The 23,343-nt window shown below is 33.2% G+C and overlaps 1 protein-coding gene across 4 annotated transcripts; it reads left to right on the top strand.

The window, feature by feature from the left end:
• Window positions 1–14,019: 14,019 nt before the first annotated feature.
• On the top strand, window positions 14,020–21,444 carry LOC145576252 (uncharacterized). 4 transcript variants are annotated; one of them, XR_014098342.1, is made up of 6 exons: window positions 14,020–14,163; window positions 15,419–15,630; window positions 16,017–16,116; window positions 17,006–17,167; window positions 17,854–18,507; window positions 21,138–21,444. XR_014098342.1 is itself a non-coding variant. In XM_081634037.1 (4 exons), the coding sequence occupies exons 2-4, from the start codon at window positions 15,451–15,453 to the stop codon at window positions 17,260–17,262; spliced, it is 537 nt and encodes a 178-aa protein (XP_081490163.1). In that variant the 5' UTR covers window positions 14,021–14,163; window positions 15,419–15,450; the 3' UTR covers window positions 17,263–17,354. The 4 variants fall into 4 exon arrangements, 1 of the variants encoding a protein (XP_081490163.1); XR_014098341.1 differs by having other exon boundaries at window positions 21,106–21,444; XR_014098343.1 differs by having other exon boundaries at window positions 14,021–14,163; window positions 17,877–18,507; window positions 21,106–21,444.
• The last annotated feature ends 1,899 nt before the right edge of the window (window positions 21,445–23,343 follow it).

Below are 23,343 nucleotides of genomic sequence, written 5' to 3'. Positions count from 1 at the left end.
TTTCATAGAATTTTTTAGGAAACTACACGTTTGAGTTTTGTTTGTTTCTTTTTCTTTTTTTTTTTTTTTTTGGAGTCAAAATGACATACGGAGTTCATGGCTTCTTGCTCTTTTCTGATGTCGAGTGCTGTGTATCATTTCTATTTCCTGTGAATCCTGTCCCTGGATGTAGACATATACTTTGTACTTATACTCCTATGAATATTTAAATTACTCTGTTTCCGACCTCAACCCTATATGCTCTGTATATCAGATATATATTTCAGATCGGATTAGAATTTACTCTACTCTGTAACTCTTAAAATTCAGTTAGCATGTTTTTTTTTTTTTTTTTTTTTTTAAAAAAAAAAATAAAAATTGGTAAACATGTTTGTGTTAGGATATGTTCACATTTAGTGAATTGAGCTGAGCTGAACTGAAGTGAAGTGTACTGAAAAATTTATGAGCGAAGGAAATTAAGAGCTGAATTGAACTGATTGGAACTGAACTGAACTGGAATTAAGGTGAAGTGAACAGACCTTTAATTGTGTAATCCCTTAATTTACTCTATATTGATAGTCAAAGATATTCCTATCTCTTAACTAATATGCCTAGTCAAACGCTTAAACGTATTCAGTCGCATTCTATTGCTTAGTTGCTTACTCATGTATGGACTATGGAGTACTATATATTTACTCATGGAATCACATACTTTAAACATTCTAACATTCCCCTTCTCCTAAATCTATCATTACATGCCGGCCAATTGGTGACAATTGACAAATATTTAAGGACGGTAGGATTATGTAGCTAAAATGAAAAAGGTAAACCGTGTCAAAAAAAAAAAAAAAGGTAATGTCGTAGAGACACAATTCTCCTTTGACAGTTTCACATAACGATATGACACCACCAACTAATGCATTGCCATTTTTTCCCTCTCTATATCAGATCAAGAGTTAATTGTGAATTTGGTACTCTATAATTGAAGATTTTAAGGTCAAGGTAAGCTTGTATACTCCCTTAAGCCTACTGACTTATGGTATGTAATATGTATTATGTGGGATACAATTTTTATTTTATTTTTTTGATTAATTAATTTTGGGCTTATTTTCAGCTTATTTAGGGCCTGTTCACTTCATCTTAATTTCAGTTCAGTTTAATTCAGTTCAGTTCAGCTTAGCTCGTAATTTCCTTCTCTCATAAAATATTCATTTTAGCTCTATTCAGTTCAGTTCCAATCAATTCAATCCAGTTCAGTTAATCTCAATTCAGTAAATGAGAACAGATTCTTAGTTTTTTTTTTAAGGTTGTTTACCAGTCAGGATCACATCGAACCGAAAATTGGAAATTAAAAATCAAGACCTGAAGACTAGACCAACGACTTTGTTTGGATTGGACTCGGACTAGACTAGTAAAATCGATCCAAATCCACACCGGACGAGTTTTTGAGTTTTTCTATATTTTTATGTTAATTAATTTTTATAATGTTATGAAAAAAAGAAAAATAAATTAATGAAAATGATTTTATCCCTATCTTCTTTCCATCATCTTTTAATGGACCTTCACCTATCCGCATTTATATGGAGCAAATGTGACGCGGGTCTCTATTAAAACCTGCCTCATTATCATCCTTGAATCTCATTGACATAATTATTATTACTCCGTATAAATGACTTCTTATAGTCGGAGACAAAAATATTAGTAATATAAGTAAGGGTAATGCTATATGCAACCCTTAGGGCTGCATATAAACATTTAATATACTTCTATTTTTTATATTAAGTTGAAAATTTATCGACAATTCACGAGTAAATCGGTGTAATAAATGTTTATTTATTGTCAATATTTTCCATTTTTAGCATCTTATATGCAACCCTTACGGCTGCATAAATCTTTTTCCTATAATTAAATTAGTAGTTTAAAAAAATTATGAGTCATAATTAGAGCTGTCAATTCGGGTAAACGGGTTGGGTTTGGGTCAGGTAAGAATGGGTCGGGTCAACTCGGGTCGGGTCAATTTGGGTTGATGCCGTAACATATGCGGGTCGGGTTCGGGTTAGGTCATGCTTGAGTCGGGTCACGTCAGGTCTTACATCTTATCGGGTTTGGGTCGGGTTAATTGATGTGTCCAATTTATATAGTATTTTACCCCCGTCCGTTGGTCATAATTAGTAGTGTTTTTGGCTCTTTAGAGCAACTTTTATTACTAATGGGTGTTTTCTAGTGTTTTTGTAGTTTTGCTTGACTTTTATAGGAAATTGCATTTTTGGAGCGTTTTCCGGGTTTTTCATGGAGCAACTACGGACATTAGGAGGACACGATCATCTTTGAAGCCCAGGACCGGTTAGAGCCGGTGATTAAGGGCTCGGTGAGTGATATCGGGGCATTTGGACCAAGTATTCAAGACCCGAAGAGGAAATCCGAATTGGGCCGAAGAATCAAGCCCAATCGAAATCCAAGCCTCGAGGAAGAGACCGGGCCCGATCGGGCAAGCTTACGCCCGATCAGGGGGGCGCGGCTACCCAGGAGAGTTGCGAAGAAAAAGGCGGGCTCGATCGGTGGCCCTTGGCCCGATCGGGCGCGTGTTTTTGAGGGTTCAGATTTGCCGAATTCTTAGTTTTTAATTAGGATTGTTTTTAGAGTTGTTTAAGTACGATTTTAGTACGGAATCTTGGTTTTACCTTCTTTTTTTAGACTTTCTCTCTCTATTTAGATTATTTTCTCTCTCAAAAATTCTCTCAACTTTGTTCTTGCTCAACTTTGTAGTTCCATTGATTTTGGTAACGATTTCTTCTCTATTAATTTCAACAATTTTATTTCTTTATTCTCTAATGGATTATTTAATTGTTTTATTTAGTTTAGATTTAATTATGAGTGAGTAGTTTTATTTCTAGGATTTATGGGGATCCAATAAATAATATGAAGGGGTTATTTATGATTGTTGATTGTCAATGCTTAATTATTTTCCTATTGATTGATTTAATGCTATGCAATTAGGTTTGGCCAGATTTAATTGTATGAGTTTAGCAATATTGATTCGAGATTCGAGAGATGAGAATTGATGTTTAGGCTTAGTTTCAATAGGCGGATTAATTTATAAATGGTTAAGTCGAGATTCGAGAGGAGATTTAATACCGGTAAATTAACTCTGTGATTGTAATACGTAGCGAAAGCCCTTTATGATCTGTTTAATTGATGCATTGATGATTGATTGTCATGTTTTACCCTGGAATATTGTTTATTGGTGAACCTATGCCCTAGGCTTTTCTTTCATTGGTTTACCTCTTACTTTTATTCCTTCCTACTCTTACTTTTAGTAGTTTAATTACCCTTTTAATAATAATTTGGTTACTTGATAATTTAGATTGCTTTTAATTAATTAGGAATAAATTGACTTGTTTCCCTGTGGTTCGACCCTTCTTCCCTATCTACATAGTTAGTGGATTTAGGTTTTATTTTTGATTGGGTGAATACGACTTGAGCCTGTCATTAATAACAGGCCGGGTTACATTCGGTTCGGGTGAATAATAGGTCGGGTTTAATTCGGGTTTTTATGGGTTAAAACGGGTTAGGATCATACTCGGGTTCGAGTCGGGTTCGGTTCAAGTCAATAATTTGCGGGTTAGAATCAGGTTGGGTCATTCTCGGGTTTGAGTCAGGTTCGGTTCAAGTCAATAGTTTGCGGGTCATAATCAGGTCGGGTCATTCTCGGATTCAAGTTGGGTTCGGTTCAAATTAATAATTTGCGGGTTATAATCAGGTCGGGTCATTTTCAAATTGGGTCATTCTCGGGTTCAAGTCGGCAAGTCAATAATTTGCGGGTTATAATTAGGTCGGGTCATTTTCAAGTCGGGTCATTCTCGGATTCAAGTCGGGTTCGGTTCAAATCAATAATTTGCAGGTTATAATCAGGTCGGGTCATTTCCAAGTCAAGTCATTCTCAGGGTTCAAGTCAGCAAGTCAATAATTTGCGGGTTATAATCAGGTCGGGTCATTTCCAAGTCGGGTCATTCTCGGGTTCGGTTCAAGTCAATAATTTTCGGGTTATAATCAGGTCGGTCCTTTCCAAGTCTTGTCATTCTCGGAATAATTTGCGGGTTATTATAATCAAGTCGAGTCGTTTCCAAGTTAGGTCATGTTCGGATTTGGGTATCAAAATATTGGGTTAATCTGGGTTTAAGGTTGATACCAGGTCGGGTCATATTAGGTTCAATTATATTTTTTTGGATCGGTTTGTTAACAGTTCATGTAATGACGTTCACGTTTAATCATTATCAATTTTTTCATTTATTGTAAGAGAAATAATTTCAGAGAAGTTTAAATTCGAGCTAATAAGTTCAAGTAAGTTTAGATAATATATATATTATAAGTTCATATTATTTCCAGTAAAATTCAGGTCAGATTAATAATAAGTCAGGTTGAATTTGGGTCGGGTCAATAAAAAATCGGGTTGATTTCAGGTCGGGTTTGTAACGGGTCGGGTTGAATTTTGAGTCGAGTTAGTAATAGGTCAGGTTAAATTCGGGTCAGGTTAGGAACAGATCGGTTTGAATTCAGGTTGGGTTAAATTTGGGTTTTGACGGGTTAAAACCAGTTTGGGTCAATTTCGGTTCGGGTCGGGTTTGATTCAGGTCAATAATTTACGGGTTACATTCAGGTCGGGTCATCTCCAGGTCGATTCATGTTCGGGGTTCGGGTCTCAAATACTCGGCTTAACTCGAGTCTAGGGTTGGTTACAGGTCGGGTCAGGTCGAGTTTGGGTCACCATTTTTTCAGGTTAAGACGGGTCGATTAATAATCGGGTTCGGATAGGTATTTCGGGTCGGGTCAGCTTTTGACAGCTCTAGTCATAATGATTATTCCGGCATGAAATTCTCACAATAGGCTGTTTATGAAATCAAGAAAAACCTCAATATCTTCTCATTAATTACTTCGTGTGAGGACCAAGAGGTTAAGAGAGTGTTATGTCTCCGTCATTGTTCTTGACCAATCTTCCTAGTTGTATCAAATTACTCAATTTTGGGTGTTTTTTTTTATTAAAAGCTACTCCCTTTCGTCCTTTAATTAGAGTCTCATTTCTAACATTTATTGTTCACATAATAAAGAGAAATGAGACTTTGATAAAAGGACGGAGAGAGTACAACATAACCTTTGTATATTCAGTTTGAATACATTTTAAAAGCTTCCTCAACTACAAGTGATACACTCCGCGTATTATTTTGTGTAGTACTCTTAATTTTCTTTGTCTCTAGCTTAGGGCTTGTTTGGTTTACCTAATTTTTACTTATCTAAACTTATCTGATTTGAATGTCAAATTTGACCAAACTTTGACCTTAAATATATGATAATCTATACGGGAAAAATATATCAAGTGGAATCTTGTTAGATTCGTAATAATGTGTATTTTATTGGTATGTGAATTTCATAATTTTTTATAATGAAATTAAAGATATGTAGCGATAAAAAACTGCACATGAAATGATGATCTAATCTGAATTTATTTTTTCTAAAATAAGTAAAAATAAGGTGAATTAAACAAGACCTTAATTATATGAAGCACTTCTCACATATGCCTGTTTTGAGACCGCTTAGACTCACGTTAAGCTATGAGTATTTAGCGACTACAAAAGGTTTATGCACGTATTATGTCCAGGGGCGTAGCCAAGATTTTAAATCCACGGGGGCTAACCAACCAAAAAAATTTAAAACCAAAAATATATATTCAAAATATACTTCAAAAACCAATACTTCAAAAAACCAACGTTCTTGTCTTCATAATTTAACCTTAACATAGGCATATCAACAAAAAAAAAATAAAAAAAAATCAATCAATAACACAATACATTTTACCAATTGTCATTATCAATTAATTTGCTCTGTACTACTACAATCAGCAACTACATACTACATTCTAGTATTCTACATACTACATACTACATTTTTTTTTACTCAACTACATACTACGGAGTACATTACTACAATACTACTACTTGTTTATACTTTATAAAATACTCAATTTCACATACAACATTATCAATAAATTTATCACTTATCATTTTATAATCAATTGTTCAATTATGTATAGAATTACTGAAAAAATAATTTAGTAGTATAAGCAATTAAGCATTATTAAGACCCAAAAAAAGGGGGCAAAGTCATTAATCAAACAAATTCCTCACAAAATTTACAGAAAAAAGTCTCATACATCATACCAAAACAACAATTATGAGTGAAACTAGTTCAAATTAAGAATTAAAAAAAAAAAAAACATACCAATTCAATTAAGGTGAATTTCTAGGGTTGAAATTAGAATCCTCTTGAGGATTGGTTTGAATATAGAAAATTGAATTTTGATATTGAAGAGAAATTGAAGAAAGGTTAACTAAATTAGTGGGAGAACAAATAAAAAAAGAAATTGAAGAAAGTTTAAGTAATTAGTGGATGGAAAAATTAAATAAAGTAGAGGATGAACTATCAAGTATGCGAACAATGAAGAGTCTGGAGGTTTTTGCTCTTTGAAGACTCGAACTTTGCATCTCTTGTGTAAAATTCCAAAGACTTACCACTAAATCATGAGCAAACTTATTTAATGTAAAGGAGTTGAATAGTATATAACACAAAAGTTTACAGGGGTCCAATTAAAAAAAATAAGGACCGCGAGATTGGACTGCAGGGGCCGGGCCCCTGCCAGCCCCCCTAGCTCCGCCCCTGATTATGTCACAAAATTATACCTAATACTCTTTATCAAACATGTTATAACGAACCTTGATTTAAATTTGCAATTTTAATAAACTAAATAATAACTTTTGTAAACTTGAATAAAATATAGGACTTTTTAATCATCACATCATGTGAAAATTTTGGGGAGCCTTTAATAGTTTGGATTTTTATAATAGTAGAGTACCATGTTTAGGTTAATGTTTAGTTTGTAGACTTAACATATGTCATAATTAATTAGTGATTTTGCAAGATCTTTTCAGTCTCGTTTCTGTACTTAGTCACCCATTCCTTACGCTTATCTATACAAAGTACATCTCTATATACGATAAGTTCACAGTAGTAATTAATTAATTTTTTTTTAAAAAAATAAAAAACTCGATTAATACAGTATATTCTAAACATATCAAAACACCGCTTTCCTTGAAATCCACATGATCCTTAACTATTCCACCGTCAAGAGTGTTAATTATATATTTATATGTGATTGTTTGATGCTTTAACTAATTAAAAGTCTCACACTGTCAGCGAAGAAGATTAGAAAATAATAATGTCAATAATATTCATTTTACGCGGGTGTTCGGACTAATTTTAGTTGGTGTTGCTCATTCAAATTACAATATCAACAATGAAAAGTATTATATCTGAACAAAAAAGTAACACGTTATTTTGTAGAGTATTACTGCATAGTAATAACTTTACCTAACAAACAATATACTTGTATAGTTGTACTACTTGTATATGTATAATTGTATTATATCCTCCATTTGCCTGTATAATTGTATTATATTATATCCTCCATTTATGCACGATTAAAGTAAACAAAAAAATTCTGTATAAGCCCTCTCCAAAAAAAAAAAAAAAAAATGTGTCAGGTAAATTAAAGTTAATTATGGTAAGATTGTACTTAATTAAGATTAATTGTCAGGAAATAAGTAGAATATTACAATAATCTGACATCTTTAATTCTAAATAATATTGACCAGTAACGAATTCCACTGGAAGTCAAACGTAGTCACTTGGGGAAGCTCGATCATCAAACCCTTCAAACGAATATCACTAGATGTCAATTTTCTTTTAACAGCCCTTTTCCTTGATATATCTTACATGGAAATATATTGGAATTCTCATAATATTATTTTAATTTTCATTTGTTAAAAGTGAGTAAGAATTTTAGTTGACTTCAAACAAAAGAATCTTTCAGATTTATGACTAAAAAAAAAAATATGGCTAATGTACCATTTAACCATTTTTATTCCTTAACTACGGTAGTATGGTACGATTGGTCATGGACCTCATGGTTTTTGGGACATCTAGAGGAAGTACTAATAAAGCACATGGGGGTGAGAGAAAGGAGGAGAGAGATGGGCACGTGAGATCAGTTTTAAATGTATCACTGATAGTTTATATAATATCATTTACTATGTAGTGATACTATTTCTACACGTAATTAATACCACTGAATGAAAATACAGTACTATTGAATGAATATATAGTACCACTGAATGTTCAATGATACTATTTGATCATCTAGTGATACTATTAATCACCCACTGGTACACTCTAAATCTAGCACATGGGGGTGAAAGAAAGGAGGAGAGAGATGGGTAAGTGGGATCACTTTTAAATGTACCATTGAAAACTTAGATAATATCGTTGACAATGTAGTGATATTATTTCTACACGTAGTGAATACCACTGAATGAATATATAGTACCACTGAATGTTCAATGATACTATTTGATCATCCAGTGGTACAATTGATAACCCAATAATACTACTTTAAATTCAGAAATGTATTTATATAAAATGACCCCAATACCCCTCGTTATGTATTTGCTCATATATCACAAACCTCCCTTTGGAAGGCCTCCGACATCCATGATATAAAAATGAAAAATGACGTACTACATTTATTTTGAGGGAAAATAAACAAGTTGCTAGCCAATAGTGTGTAGTTGTGTAGTTGTGTACTTGAGTGTTTCTTTCACTTTAAAAAGTAGTTTTATTGGAAATCGGAGGAAAAAAAAATAACATCTATAGATTCCTTTCATTTCTAAAAATTCTATTAAAGTTCCGTTTATATTTGTTGAATTGAGTTGAATTTGACTGATTTGAGCTAAACTGAATTGAACTGATTTGAATTGAACTGAACTTATTGGAGCTTAACTGAACTGAAGTGAAATGAATATTTTATGAGACAAGGAAATTAGGAGGTGAATTGAATTGATTGGAACTGAACTGAACTGATTGAAGCTGAATTAAACTGAAGTGAAATTAAGTTGAAGTGAACAGGCCCTAAATAGCTATAATATCTTCTTTTTAAGAAGCTTGAACTTGATTTAATTTAATGAAATGCAAAAATGCCTTGCTCGTTTTGCTAAAAAAAAGTGAAACTCAGTGTATGAAAAGTAATCTTTAAAAAGTAATTTGTACATTTAAATAGGCTTTCAGCTGAAATCGATCCGACTTAACTAATACATAATCTTTCAATTCCATCTCCTTACCAAGAAATATACTTACAAATTAGTTAAAACAAAAAAAAGATGTACGAGTTATTCTTTTAATTAAACCTTTAATACAATGTACTGTATATATTTCAATATCGGAGCCTTAATTCATACTGATTTACTCAACTAAAATGTTTTAGTAAGATAGTATCAATATCTTTTTAACGTAAAAAGAGCTAGAGAGAACAAATACTCTATAATACATGTGAGATTTGATCTCATATCCTAAGCACCATCCTTAAAATCTAACCAATTAATTTAACAATTTTTTTTTTTTTGTAATTAAAAGTTTACATGATGGAATATTAATTTGTACGTATGTCAATAATTCAAGTGTCTTGTTCAAAAAACACCTAGCAATTCAAGTGTCTTGTTTCAAAAATTAATTCAAGTGTCTAACTAAAGTTATACACTAATGACTTATCAAAAACTAATAAAGACAATATTTTCCGAAAGGATAGACTAGAGAAAACAACGGTAGTACAAACTACAAACACAACTTCACGGAAAAGAGGGAAATACATTTACAATCGAAACGGACAAATTTAATGTTCCGAATTTGCACAGAATTTGACACAACCCCCATTTATTTTTAGATTACTATAGACTTCGTTATTAGTACCAGTAATTAATTAAGTACAGTAATGAAGTGGTCCTGCTCTTGCCCTATGCAAACACAAACAACCCCACTCCCAAAAACATAAGTATGGTCCTACGTCCTAAGTATAAATTAATTTTTGTTAAGCCTACATAATCACATCCCCATTTACACTAGAAAATTGAAGGATATCCTTTATGTGGAGATTGTTTATTGGGATTAGCGTATTTAGATCTTATTTGACCAAACAATGATATCAAAAACTTCATCTTTGTGATAGGAAAGAAAATAATTACAATGTTTGAAGTTTCTTAAAAGGTGATATTCTTTTAAGCTTCTGAGCAAAATAAAGCAGATGTCAGTAGAACATAATAAATTATTAATATTTGGTAGAGTAGAGCGTATTTTTAGTAGAACAGAGTGAACCACAACAACTCAAAAGAACATAACTTATAATGTTCTTTTCATTTTGAATTCTATTTTTGAGATTATTAAATATGAATAATTGAGACAGAGAAAATACGAAGTACTATTTCAAGGATATGTATATCTTGATCGCTTCAACTCAATATACGCACTACCGTATTTATGCCTAAGGAGTTAGGGCCTGTTCACTTCAGCTTAATTTCAGTTTAGTTTAGTTTAATTCAGTTCAGTTCCTAGTTTCTTTTTCTCATAAAATATTCATTTCAGCTCTATTCAGTTCAGTTAAGTCCAATTCAACTCCAATCAGTTCAATTCACTAAATGTGAACAAACTCTTACTCAGCTATTCCATTTTCACTGTCAAATAAGTTACATCGAAATCAAATAAGTTGAGATAAGTGTTATTGTTAATAAGTTTAAGGAAATACACACAAAATGAAGTTTTAATACATTTAATTATAAATTTAGACGAAATAAGGGTATGTTTTGTTCACCTTATTTTCACTTATTTTAGGCGTAATAAGTTCAGTTAAGTTCAGATAAGGATTATCCAAGTACAAATTACAACAAAAATAAGTTTTAATAAGGTCTAATAAGTTCAGATAAATTAAGATAAGTTCATATCGGTAAAAATTAGGTGAATAAAACACACCCTAAGGCCCTATTTGGTTCAACTTATTTTTACTTATTTCAGAAAAAATAAGTTCAGATCATATCATCGTTTAATGTACAGTTTTTTATCGCTAAATATTTTTAATTTCATAAAGAAAAAAATTATAAATATTACATATTAATAAAATACACATTATTAAGAATCTAACAAAACCCCACTTGATATGTTGTTTCCTCGTATACTTAAAGTCAAAGTTTAGTCAAATCTGACAGTCAGATCAGACCAGACCAGACCAAATTAGATCAGATCAAATAAGTTCAAATAAGCAAATTAAGATGAAGATAGATCCGAGTTTACAATCAATTACTTAACTTGTGTACCCTGTGTCCCTGTAGTAGACACTAGATAGGGTAATAAATGGGCGGATTTACATGCGCATGCATCGTCATATAAATGAGCAATGTCATTTAAGACGAGAAGAAGTGTGATAAATGAGTAACCAGTGAGTAGGTTCGTCATTCATGGAAAACAATCAAAGCCATGCACCAATTTTTGGAGTCTCAAAATTGTGAACAATAATCATAAAACTGACGCTGCTTTTACACTAACTCATTTTGTATACGTCCTCTCCCAACATGCCAAATCCTTTTCAGTTTTGACTTGATTTTTTTTTTGATAAATTCCAAAATCATACAACTAATTAATATTGTACGAAAGACACCATTCTAAGCCGAAAATAAGGGGAAAGAAAAACCAACAAATTGGATGCTAGAATACAAATTTTCAGGGCATGTGCCATAATAACACCCACCAAACAAATGATTCATTAATGAAAATTACCTCCACTTATTCATTCGCCTTCCTTTTGGGTAGAGGCGATTGTACATTGCGGTAAATGATATGGTGGAGGAAATACTTTTGTGATCTTTATTATTACTCCCTCCGGACTAGAGGTGTTCAAAAGCACACTCGACTCGACCCGACCCGATCCGAAACTGAACCGAAAAATATCCGATTTGGATTTAAACTCGCGTGAACATAACAATTTAGTATGACTTAACTTTAAAAATTAACCAAACCTGACCATATCAGACTTGATCTGATCATCCGAATTGACACCTCTGCTCTAGACTACATCAATTTGACTGACCAGGCCAATTTCTATTGTACTCGAGTGCATCAATTTGATTGACCCATTTCTATTTTCATCAAAATCTTCCTTGCAATACTAGTTAAATCTAAATTACAAGATATTATGAAATTATTCTTGAACTAGGTATTGTATATTTAGTATTTCGTATTCCATTTTTTTTTGGAAGTAAGGAGAAGGACCCTAACTGTATCTTAACCCTCACAAGCTTTTTTGTTCCGGTATTCGCGAGTTAGACACATTGAGAGTGAGGGGGAAAGGTAAGGAATCTCCACCCTCAAAGTATCGCTAGTGGGGATTGAACCCTTAGCCTCAAAGTTAAAAGGTACACTCCTTACTAGTTACCATTAGATCGGGTAAGGAATCCCCACCCTTAAAGTATCGCTAGTAGGGGTTGAACCCTTAACCTCAAAGTTGAAAGGTATAATCCTTACCATTTACCAATAGACTAAGGGCCTGTTCATATTTACTTAATTTCAGTTCAGTTCAGTTCAGCTCCAATCAGTTCAGTTCAGTTCAGTTCAGTTCAGTTCCAATCAGTTCAGTTCAGTTCAGTTCAGTTCAGCTCTTAATTTCCCTCTCACATAAAATATTCATTTCAGCTCAATTCAGTTCAGTTCAGTTAAGTTCCAATCAGTTCAGTTCAGTTCAGCTCCAATTAGTTCAGTTCAGTTCAGCTCAGTTTAGTAAATATGAACAGGCCCTAAACTTACGCATACATATTTACTATATTAGACATAGGTTGCCCATTTGGTTCATTGACGCGTCAAAGTCTCGTACATAAAGCCTAGAACAATTTGCACATAACACAAGATGAAGGTTTAAACCATGACACTGCTAAAACAAAGAAAAGGACTTTGTCAAGAAGAATAAGAAGAATTCTGATCGAAGAATTCCTTTAACTTTCTCTTTTATCAACCTTTTTGACTCAAAAAATTGGACTACCACTCACTATTCAATTACACTACTACTTCACTAGCTAACAAAACTGAACTTATGAACTATGATAGTGTTTGTGTTGGCTAGCTTCCTTCAATTCTTTCAATAGATCATTATCAAATGCAAAACTTTTGGAGATCCCAAGGTTGCTTTTCATGCCTTTGTTATCAACATTCACTTCATTATACCACATAATTTCTCTTTTTTGCTCCTTTTGCTTTCACATTTTCTCATAAAATCTTATTTTTGGATTTCAAACCATATGAAAAGGATAAAAAGGGTCAATAAAAATGGAGGAAAAATATTTATACTAAAAGAACTTTAGGTGTAAAGATTATTTGTCTTTCACATTTTTTCTTTTTTCAGTTTTTGCTGTTAGATTGTCGATTAATGATGATGTTATGGATGGATGAGTGAATTGTGAAATGTTATACTCATCCTATTTCTTTTTGGTAATATTTCCCCTTTTGCCATGTGAAATTATGCTTTCATGGTTTAAAGTACGTAAATAAAAATATATATGCATATAGCGTTCAAATATTAATCCTACATACAAGTCATATATTAGATCAACATTGGAATCACAAGTAAATTACATATTTGGAAAATACATATTAAACGAATCTAGTAAAATTAAAATAATTTGATAATGTATTTTTTCTTACAGATTAGAGTAAAAATGTGGTCAAAATTTAGTCATATTAGATTATTAGGTTGTTAACCTACTCACTCCAACTAGAAAGAAAGGTCCTCTTGAAAATGGGATACCTTTTCGTTTTCAATTTTTCCATTTCTTGTGATAAATTAGATCAGATTAGAAAAATTCACATTAATGTTGACAAGACTTTATTAAAATCATTCTAAACTACGTGTATCTTATTTCAGGTAAAGAGAACAAGTCTGAATCAAAATGGAGAAAGCCTTGATCAAATGCATGCAGCATGAGCCAAAAAAAATTTCAAGTTTTGGGCCCACTTAGGCCAAAACTAAAATAGCAGGTTTGGACAAGGTTTTTTTTGGCCCACACCATACTTGGGCCCGGCCCGAATCCTTGGTTCAAGGGCTTGACCCCGCCCATGATCAAACTTCTTCATTTTTCATTAACCGTTCAATTCTTCATTCCTTTTTTCTGCCTTTCTATTGACCGTTCATCGTCAAATCGGCGAATCGCCGCCGCTTGAACAACCGTAGACCGCCGTACAATGGCTGCTTGATTCTATTCAGCATTCCAGGTAAACCAATATAACAAATCTACTCATGTTATCTTTTTATTTGTGCTAATTTCTAGAATTTTTCTTATTAATACTTCACTTATTAAAGCCTGTTAATTATCCAAGCTTAATTTGTGTTCTACTAGTTTCATCATCGCTAAATTTGTAATTTTTCGAACCCTAGATTTGAATTCATATTGATAAACTGTAAGAATTTCGTTTGAATTTCATTATTTGAGCTCAGTTTTTGATCGAAATTTTCTGTTTTATTCATTTTGTAGTTCAATCTAGGGGTATGATTTTCGAGTTAGCTGATTTGTTTGATTGAATTCATAAATATTCGAGCTCACCAATTTGATTTTGTTCTGCTCATGTATTTGAATTTCGGGTCCAATTTTGTTGTTTCATTCTTTTCATGTACTACCTTCGATGATTTTTCAAAGTTGCAACTAAATTTCGATACTTCCTCCGTTTCGGAATGATGGTTCTATTTCGTAAATCGATGCAAGTTTTTACCATCTTTGACCGCAAATATCTTTTAATGTCAAGCTAGCAAAAATTATAAAGTTAGATATTAATAATCTACTCACCAAGACTATATTTGTTTTTGCAGATTAAGAGAAATCTAGAAGATTCTCTATTATTTAAAAAAGTCAAAAATTCTAAACAGGAATATCATTGTGGAACGGAGGGAGTATAAGCTTATAGTTTTCATTTGTTGATTTTAGTTATTAAGTATTTATTACGATTTACAAATGGAATTGGTAGACATTTGAACATTATATATTTTGGCCTTCCTCCATTAACGAATTATTATTTATATATATATATTATCTTTCGCAATTATACAGTAATATTTTCAATATTTACTGCCTAAAAAAAAATTATTAATATTATTTATATGAATTGAGAGAATATTTCCCTCAAAAAAAAAATAAAAAATAAAAAATCGAGAGAATATACTCATAATTACTGTTGTGAGTAATCACAATATCAAAAAGTAAAGGCCCATTAACGACCCACGTTGCTTTTGCACATCGCTCTGACCCGACCCTGACACACATTGGCCCTGTACTGACCTGCACTGACCCGCACAATAACCAGGTCTACTCCAAGGTCCAAACTCACATGGGTCAATCCCTGGATCTGTCATTGTATCTAAACTTAGTCTTCTTAATGCTGCATATGAGGTTCTTGAACTATATAGTCTCATATTCCTTTTTTTTTTTTTTTTTTTTCCTTCTGAAGTTTAATAAGTGAACCTTTATGTGAACAGCTGTGAAGTTTGGAAGTGTAAACGTTGTGCAAATGGAAAGGGCCGATGGCTGTAAGATTCCTAAGAGAACAGTTTTTGTCACCGTGGGAACTACTCTATTTGATGCTCTTGTCAAAGCAGTGGACACTCCTGAAGTCAAGCAAGAATTATATGCAAAAGGGTATACACACCTCCTGATGCAAATCGGTCGTGGTTCTTACATCCCTGCCAGGGTATTTTGAATTTTGGCCTTGTTGCCACTCGAACTTGTGTGTGGTGTTTTAGAAGTGCTTTACATCTAATTTATGTAATAAAGTAATTGCCTGTTGCACATCATATTTGACTCCATACTGGGGTTTTGCCATTGTATGTTAGGCTTTTTATCTTAGATTAGCATGCACAAGTAAATGTAATCATAATATATCTGAGAATTTATGTTGACAAAAATAAAGAGAGAATCTTGTTTTGGGGCTAGGTGCGGTCTGCATTAGCCATTAGGGCATTGCTGAATTGTATTTTAAGTTAATTATCAAAGTTTCAATGGCATTAGTCAGTCTGCTGCTTGAACTCTTTACTTGATGTAGGGTCTGACTTTTGTTTTTCTCTGATTCACATGTAGTCAACTGGTGACGATGGGTCCCTAGCCGTTGAATACTTCACGTTTTCGTCTAGCATTGCAGAGAGCCTATCAGCAGCTTCTCTTGTCATAAGTCATGCAGGTATCTATACATTTGTTTGTTTTTTAAATTTGGGTTCTAGATGGTTTTTTCTCTGATATTCATTAAAATCTTGTCCAAAAGTAGAGTATGAAATTCCTGAGTATAATTACAATCAAAATTTAAAAGATTTTTGGTTTGCTTTAATTATATTTTGGGGGACTTTCTACCAGTGGCTGCAGCCGGACTTGTCTGATGTGTTGGTTAGATTAGTTTCAGCTTGGGTAATTTCAGGTTCCGGTTGTGTTGATCTCAGTTCACCATTTCGTTTAAGTCCCTTTTAAGCTGAATTTAGCGGGTCCTTCGGTAACTGGTGAAACAAATGTTGTCGAAAGCCTAGTATTTTGGATTGTATTTTTGGGTCATCTCAGTTATTGACATGTATAGCTTTAAGCCTTTCTCAATTTTTGGCCTGATGGTGCCTTCTTTATTCGAACAGTATTCTTCGATTTCTGTTTATCTTATGATGACTGAATTATGAATAATGTGCCTGCTAAATCAGGTTTTACTTCAATTTTTCACGCCGCTTACTTTTAACCTTTATGTGGCTGCGGTATCTTCACTTCAAAATTAGCTGCTTGTTCTGCTGATTGAACTTGTTACTAGAGTAATTAGCATGCTGTGTGAACTTTAGATGTATGCCACATTGCATCTAGCTGGTCTAAACTTGTAAAGAAATTGATTGTTGAATTAATTTGAGAAAATATGTGCTGGAATAATGTAGTGAGATTTAATGAGATTAATTTCTGTAGGTGAAAGACACCTTACCTATTATCGCTATCAAGTTAACAAAAGCCACTGGGTTGATATATGTTTGTTCACCATAGCATGATCAACTAGGACATAATTTAATTTATCCAAGCTGATACAGATATTGCTGGTTGTCTTGCAGGATCAGGCAGCATTTTTGAGACATTACGACAGCGTAAGCCTTTGATTGTTGTGGTGAATGAGGATTTGATGGATAATCATCAAGAAGAACTGGCAGAAGAATTAGCAGAGAGGAAACACTTGTTCTGTGCACACCCTCAAACCCTTTATCAGACTATTGCTAGTATGAATCTAGATACTCTTCTTCCATATCCTGCTGGTGATGCTAAATCGGTCGCAAAACTTATAAACAAGTTTTTAGGTTTCCAAGAAAATTAGCAAAAACACACTACTTGATCCTTCAACTATTTAAAATTTATCTGTGCTAATTGAGACTGATATTTTTTAATTCTATTAACAGTATTTGTGTATTGCTTTCTTCTCATACTTACAATGCTATTTTTGTCAAGTAACCCAGTGATAGATGATATACCATTTAGTCATAACTATCACAAGGGAGTGATATAGGAGTATATATATTTGAAGTAGATAATATTAGCTGCTTTATTTATGTTTTGACTAGTGGTATGACCAAAGCATCTGTAAGCCGGTTTTGCAGAATTTTTTTGCCCTGAACTGTGGTCCGGTTCATTTTGTTTTGGACTTTCTTTTGGAGTTTTCCTTGGCCTTAATTGCTGAATAAGTAAGCCATTTATGCTGTTGGCCTACTTGGCCAAGCATGATCATTGCTGGTTTGGGCTGAATTTTCCAGTCGATAATTTTGGTCCGACCTGATCTCTGGAATATTTTGGTGATTGCCTATCCTAGACCTTCCTATGATCTCAGCTTTAGGCTACTAACATAATAACATCTTGTAGTAACATGATGTTGTAATCTATTAATGCATTTTTTTTCTAATTTTTTGGGTAGTTTTTGACTGCCACAGTAAACAGGTATCAGGCTTATTGTGTGTCGTTCATAACTGACTGAACTAGGAGCTTCCTTTCAGCCAAGGTTGTTGACCCCAGAGATCCCTCTACAAGGTAAACCTATTGCTTTGCAGATCATTCCATAAGAAAGAAGGCAGGAATCGTCATCCATACAGTACCAGTGTCGTTTAGGTTCAGACAGGGGAGTGATTAGGATGTGGATGAATTATCACGATAGAGATAATCTTAGCCAAGCAAATACGAGTACGTACATACAAGGATAAACTTTTTTCTAATAATAAGTTGCTAAACTATTCTTTCAAATCTTCAAAATATATGATCAAAACACTATTGGATGTCGTTTAGCCAACATAATAAGAGTATCACATGTAAGTTGAAAGACTGATAAGTAAGATACTTGTTGCCTTACTATTTTGTGGAAATGAGAGTTTAGCCTGTTGTTCTTCAGTGATTTAAGCATAATAATGCGCCAATATTGATGGAAGGTAGCGAGTTTGGTATCACATGCACCGTGTTTTTTAGCCTATGCCGTCGCCATCCAAGATATGGTAGATAAGGGTTGTATTTGGAAGAGACAAAATCAGTCACCAAGGCTACAGCAATGCTTGACCACAAGCTCATTTGGGTTGCAAAGGTATCACTAGACTTAAATTTAAAGCATCTTATTTAATTGTCCCACGTACGTTTATGCTTGGATTTATTTGTAATGATCATAAATTATGGTACGAGTACTTTCTTTTATTTTTCTTTGTTCTTGAGAGTACTCTAGGAATCTTCCATCATTCTACTACTGAGACTAAACACATGTTTTTGAGAAAAAACTAGGTTTAATTTTGATTTTTGAAGCCCAATTTTTATTTTGCATTACGAGTGCAATTTTTGCAAAATTGAACTCCGTGAAGCTTAGGTGTACCTAACATCCTGAACTTTGAGACCACCAACTATTGATTGCAATGCGTGTTATTTTGCCTAAGCTATATTTCAGGGTAAGCTCTTTTTTTTTAAAATTTTTTTTTATTATTAAAATTATTATTTTTAATTATTGTCCTCAAGGAGAATTGTTCACGGGTATAAGCTTAATACAATCAAGCTTTGTTCCTAAGTAACACCAAATGTCTTGCAACAACTGTAGGTTGGAAGCACCTGATAAATTTGTCACACTTTATTAAATGAGATATCTATGCTAACAGTAGTTGCGGACCTAGTTGTAAATGTTTCATGGCATTTCTACAATTTACTCCGTATTGATTATGCTCTCAAAATTTGAAAACATTTTTTGTTTTATACTTGTAGTATATATCAAGTTTTACAAACACTCCACTATGCTTTCTCACTAGTGCAATAACCCTTTCCCTCTTTTAAAGCGCCATGTAATTTGAAGTACCTTTACTATTGTGTGAAGATGGGTACTCTGTATATACTTAATATATACTTACGATTTACGAACAATACAAGACAATGTGCTAGTATGGATACATTTATCGGTGATTGTCTAGGTTTGAGATTAGGTATATCCATACATGTATATTTTTTCAAGGTAAGGAGAAAGATCTCGATCAGACCTCAACTGTTATAAATTTAATATTTGTGATAAGACATTTCAAGTGGTGGGGAAGGATAAGGCCACAATAAGGAACCCCTCGTTCACTACTTAACAAGTACTGCAGTTGAAAGAATTCGTCTTGTGACCCTAGGGCTATAAAATTCCTAACCAATTACACCAAACAAGCTTGGTATATCTAATAACTATCTGTATAAGATCCCATATACTTTCACTGTGCCATCATTACCTTGAGTCCTGATATGTATTGATGAATAACATTTCTCATTAATGCAATAAAATAGCCTTCCTTGTTCCTTCTCCGTCTGGAATTCCTATGGAACAACCGTCAACACCCTTGTTAGTTGCTACTACTACCTTTTTTGAGCCTGAATAATGTGAATATCATCATCGTTTTATCCATATGTTAAATAGATCAAATTCATAGCTCATCAGGTTAAATTTAATGCAATAGTGCACTAACAATAATCGACCAGGGAACTAGCTTTATGTTTTTCTTTTTATATTGTTATATTACTTGTTTAGGGGTTATTCGGTAGGTCAGCCTTAAGGGAATACTCAATTGGTCAGACGTTACCCGTTTACTTTGTACTCCGCAGTGTTTTGGTGTGTGTCAATCAGCTACATGGTGTAGCCAACCACACATAATACACGCGGTTTAATTAATATACTAATACTAAATATTAATGGCAAGATTAAGTTTAGTTGATTTTTTTTTTCTTTATTAGATTTCAAATTCAAAAATATTTTCATAAACATGTAACAACGTAAATTATGAATTTATCATATCTATGTAGACTTGGTAAATGGGTCGTTTGGGTCAAGTCATTTCGGGTCAGTTAACATTCGGGTCGGGTCATTTCGAGTTTTGTGTATGACTCGGGTCAGATATTGGGTCGAGTCAATTTCGGGTCGGGTATGTTCGAGTCAAACCATTTTCGGGTCCAATATGTTCGGGTCATATTCAGATCGGGTCAAAATCAGGTTGGGTCATGTTCGAGTTGTTCCATTTGTGGATTAAGCCCAAGTCAATAATTTTATATTTTGTTATTGTTATAATAAGAACTATCAATTCGGTTTATGAGCTTGGCTACGGTTGAAGATGAACAATTTGAGTTAGTTTTGGCACTAGATATTTTTAGTTCAATTATAAGGTAATTTTAGTTCGTGACATTTTTGGTATTGGGTCTGCTCGGAACAATTTAGGGTATCGGGTTTGTTCTGGTCAAATACTTCGGGTCAAGTCAGTTCGGGTGTTGGGTCAAGATCAAGTCAACACCATTTTTGGGTCGGATATGGGCCGGGTCGAGTCAATTTTGGATTTTGGGTCAATTTCGATTTAGGCCATCGAGTCTGGATCAATATTGCCAGGTCTATATGTGTTTAAGGCAATTATAAGATGCACCATGGTGCATCTAATTCTATGTGAACCACCAATAAAAATATACTCTCTCTTCTCTTTTCTCCTCTACTTTCCTAATTTCCGATTTCTTTCTCTTTTATTTTCTCTCTCCTCTATTTTTCTCTCTATTTTATTTTTCTCTATCTTGAATTCATTCATCATCCTTTTAATTGAATTCCTTCATTACCATTGTTGATCACCATAAATTGAATTCCTTCATTACTAAATATTAAATTCAAAGTCTGTTTTCTTCAACCTTCGATTTGAAGCTTTGTTAATGGATGGGGTTTTTACAATGAAGTAGTGAAGCTAAAGATGGCGTCGTCATCGAGGAGAAGGTGGTTAAGACGACGGAGATGATTAAATTCCGATGAGATTACATTATCTAAATCACCATGAGTTTCGGAATATGTAGCTTTCATATTCTTTTAATTTTTTTTTAGTAATAATTGTGTATTTTGTTATGAACACTTCTGCATTTGATTATATTTTAGTAATTTGAACAATTTAAGTTAAAAATACGAACGTATGATACGTCTCCTGTCAATATATATGTTTACCGATATGTATTTTTGGAATTATGAACATATTTATTATAATTCTGAACATGAGATACAAATGAACTTTTTGTTTGTTTGTTTTAGACCGTATTTTTAATTTTATTAAAAATTTGGCATTTTCTACTTTAAAATTTGTATATCTGAACTTTTGACATTTTGAGCAGTGTCTTCAAGTGCAGAGGTTTTTGTAGGGTGTTCAGAGGTTTGTGGTTGGGGTTCAGAAGTTTTTATAGGAGGTTCAGAGGTTTTTGAAGGGTGTTTAGTGGTTAATGGTTGGGGTTCAGAAGTTTTTGTACGGGGTTCAGTGGTTTGTGGTTGGGGTTCAGAAGTTTTCGTAGGGGGTTCGTTTTTAAACTCAAGGTAAGCGAGTAGTAGACTAGTTGCAGGAGGTTTTTGTAGGGTGTTCAGTGGTTTGTGGTTGGGGTTCAGAAGTTTTTGTAGGGGGTTCAGAGGTTTTTGTAGGGTGTTCAGTGGTTTGTGGTTGGTGTTCAAAAGTTTTTGTAGGGGGTTCAGAGGTTTTTGTAGGGTGTTTAGTGGTTTGTGGTTGGGGTTTAGAAGTTTTTATAGAGGGTTCAGAGGTTTTTGTAGGGTGTATGTTCAGTGGTTTGTGGCTGGGGTTTAGAAGTTTTTGTAGGGGTTTAGAGGTTTTTGTAGGGTGTCAGTGGTTTGTGGTTGGGTTCAGAAGTTTTTGTAGGGGGTTCAGAGGTTTTTGTAAGGTGTTCAGTGGTTTGTGGTTAGGGTTCAGAAGTTTTTGTAGGGGGTTTAGAGGTTTTTGTAAGGTATTCAGTGGTTTGTGGTTGAGATTTAGAAGTTTTGTAGGGGGTTTAGAGATTTTCGTAAGGTATTCAGTGGTTTGTGGTTGAGGTTTAGAAGTTTTTGTAGGGGGTTAAGAGGTTTTTGTAAGATGTTCGGTGGTTTGTGATTGGGATTCAAAAGTTTTTAACAACTGGTTTTTTCTTAGATACATCATCTAATTTCTTCTTTTTTGGTGTTCTGACGTTGAACATTTGACTAATTGCATTGTTCAAAAAATTTAGGGTTCAATTTAGTATTCAATTCTAAAAATTAACAATTTAAGATCAAATTGCGAATTTGAACAATAAATTACTTACACATCTTCATCTTCTTCAGTAGGAGTAGATAATTTCGATTTTCTACAAAAAAAAAAAGACAATTATATAGTAGAACATAGTTTCAATTTTTCAATTTGTTGAATTATATTAGCAAATTTAACATAAATGTAGGAAAATCAAAGAATTTTAAGTGATGTTCATCTTTTTGAAGGTGTTTTCGTGTGTTCGTTGTCTTTTGTCATGGTAGATTGCAGTTTTTAGAGAGTGAAAAATGGTGAGAGGAGAGAGAAAATACAAAAGAATTAATTCAGGAAGGTTTTTAATTTATTAGAGAAGAGAGAAATTTTTTAAAATGAAATAAAAAATAGAAGTAGCGGTTGGAGAGAGGAGGGAATATTTTTTTTTAAAAAAAAAAACTAAACTCCTTGGCCTTCCTCTATTGGGCGCGGATTGGGCCAGGTGCACCATGGTGCACATAATACTAATTGATGTATGTAATACTAAATATAACGCACTTTTGTCTTTAGTTGAGGTTTTCCACCCTTTCTTCACCCCCCCAAAAAAAAAAAAAAAAAAATTATAACGTACTTTTTTTCCTAAAAAAAAAAACTAAAAAAAATTATGCATTATTACTTTATTGGTTAACAAAAATTCCATGTCTTCAAAAAAAAAATTTCCTTTCTTCATTTGCAAAATTTAAGGTCACGAATTACTTTAAATGAGAAAGAGTGATAATAATGGAAAGTAAGGACTAACAAGCTAGTAATAATATTATATAATAAATGGCAAGCTATAATATAAAATCATTCTATACAAATAAATATATAATGGCAATTAAGATTGTATGTGCCTTAGAAAATTTTATGCTATAATT

This window comes from Chenopodium album, chromosome 13, assembly GCF_948465745.1.
Source record: "Chenopodium album chromosome 13, dcCheAlbu1.1, whole genome shotgun sequence".
NCBI lineage: Eukaryota > Viridiplantae > Streptophyta > Magnoliopsida > Caryophyllales > Amaranthaceae > Chenopodium > Chenopodium album.
This window is presented reverse-complemented; position numbering and strand designations above follow the sequence as displayed.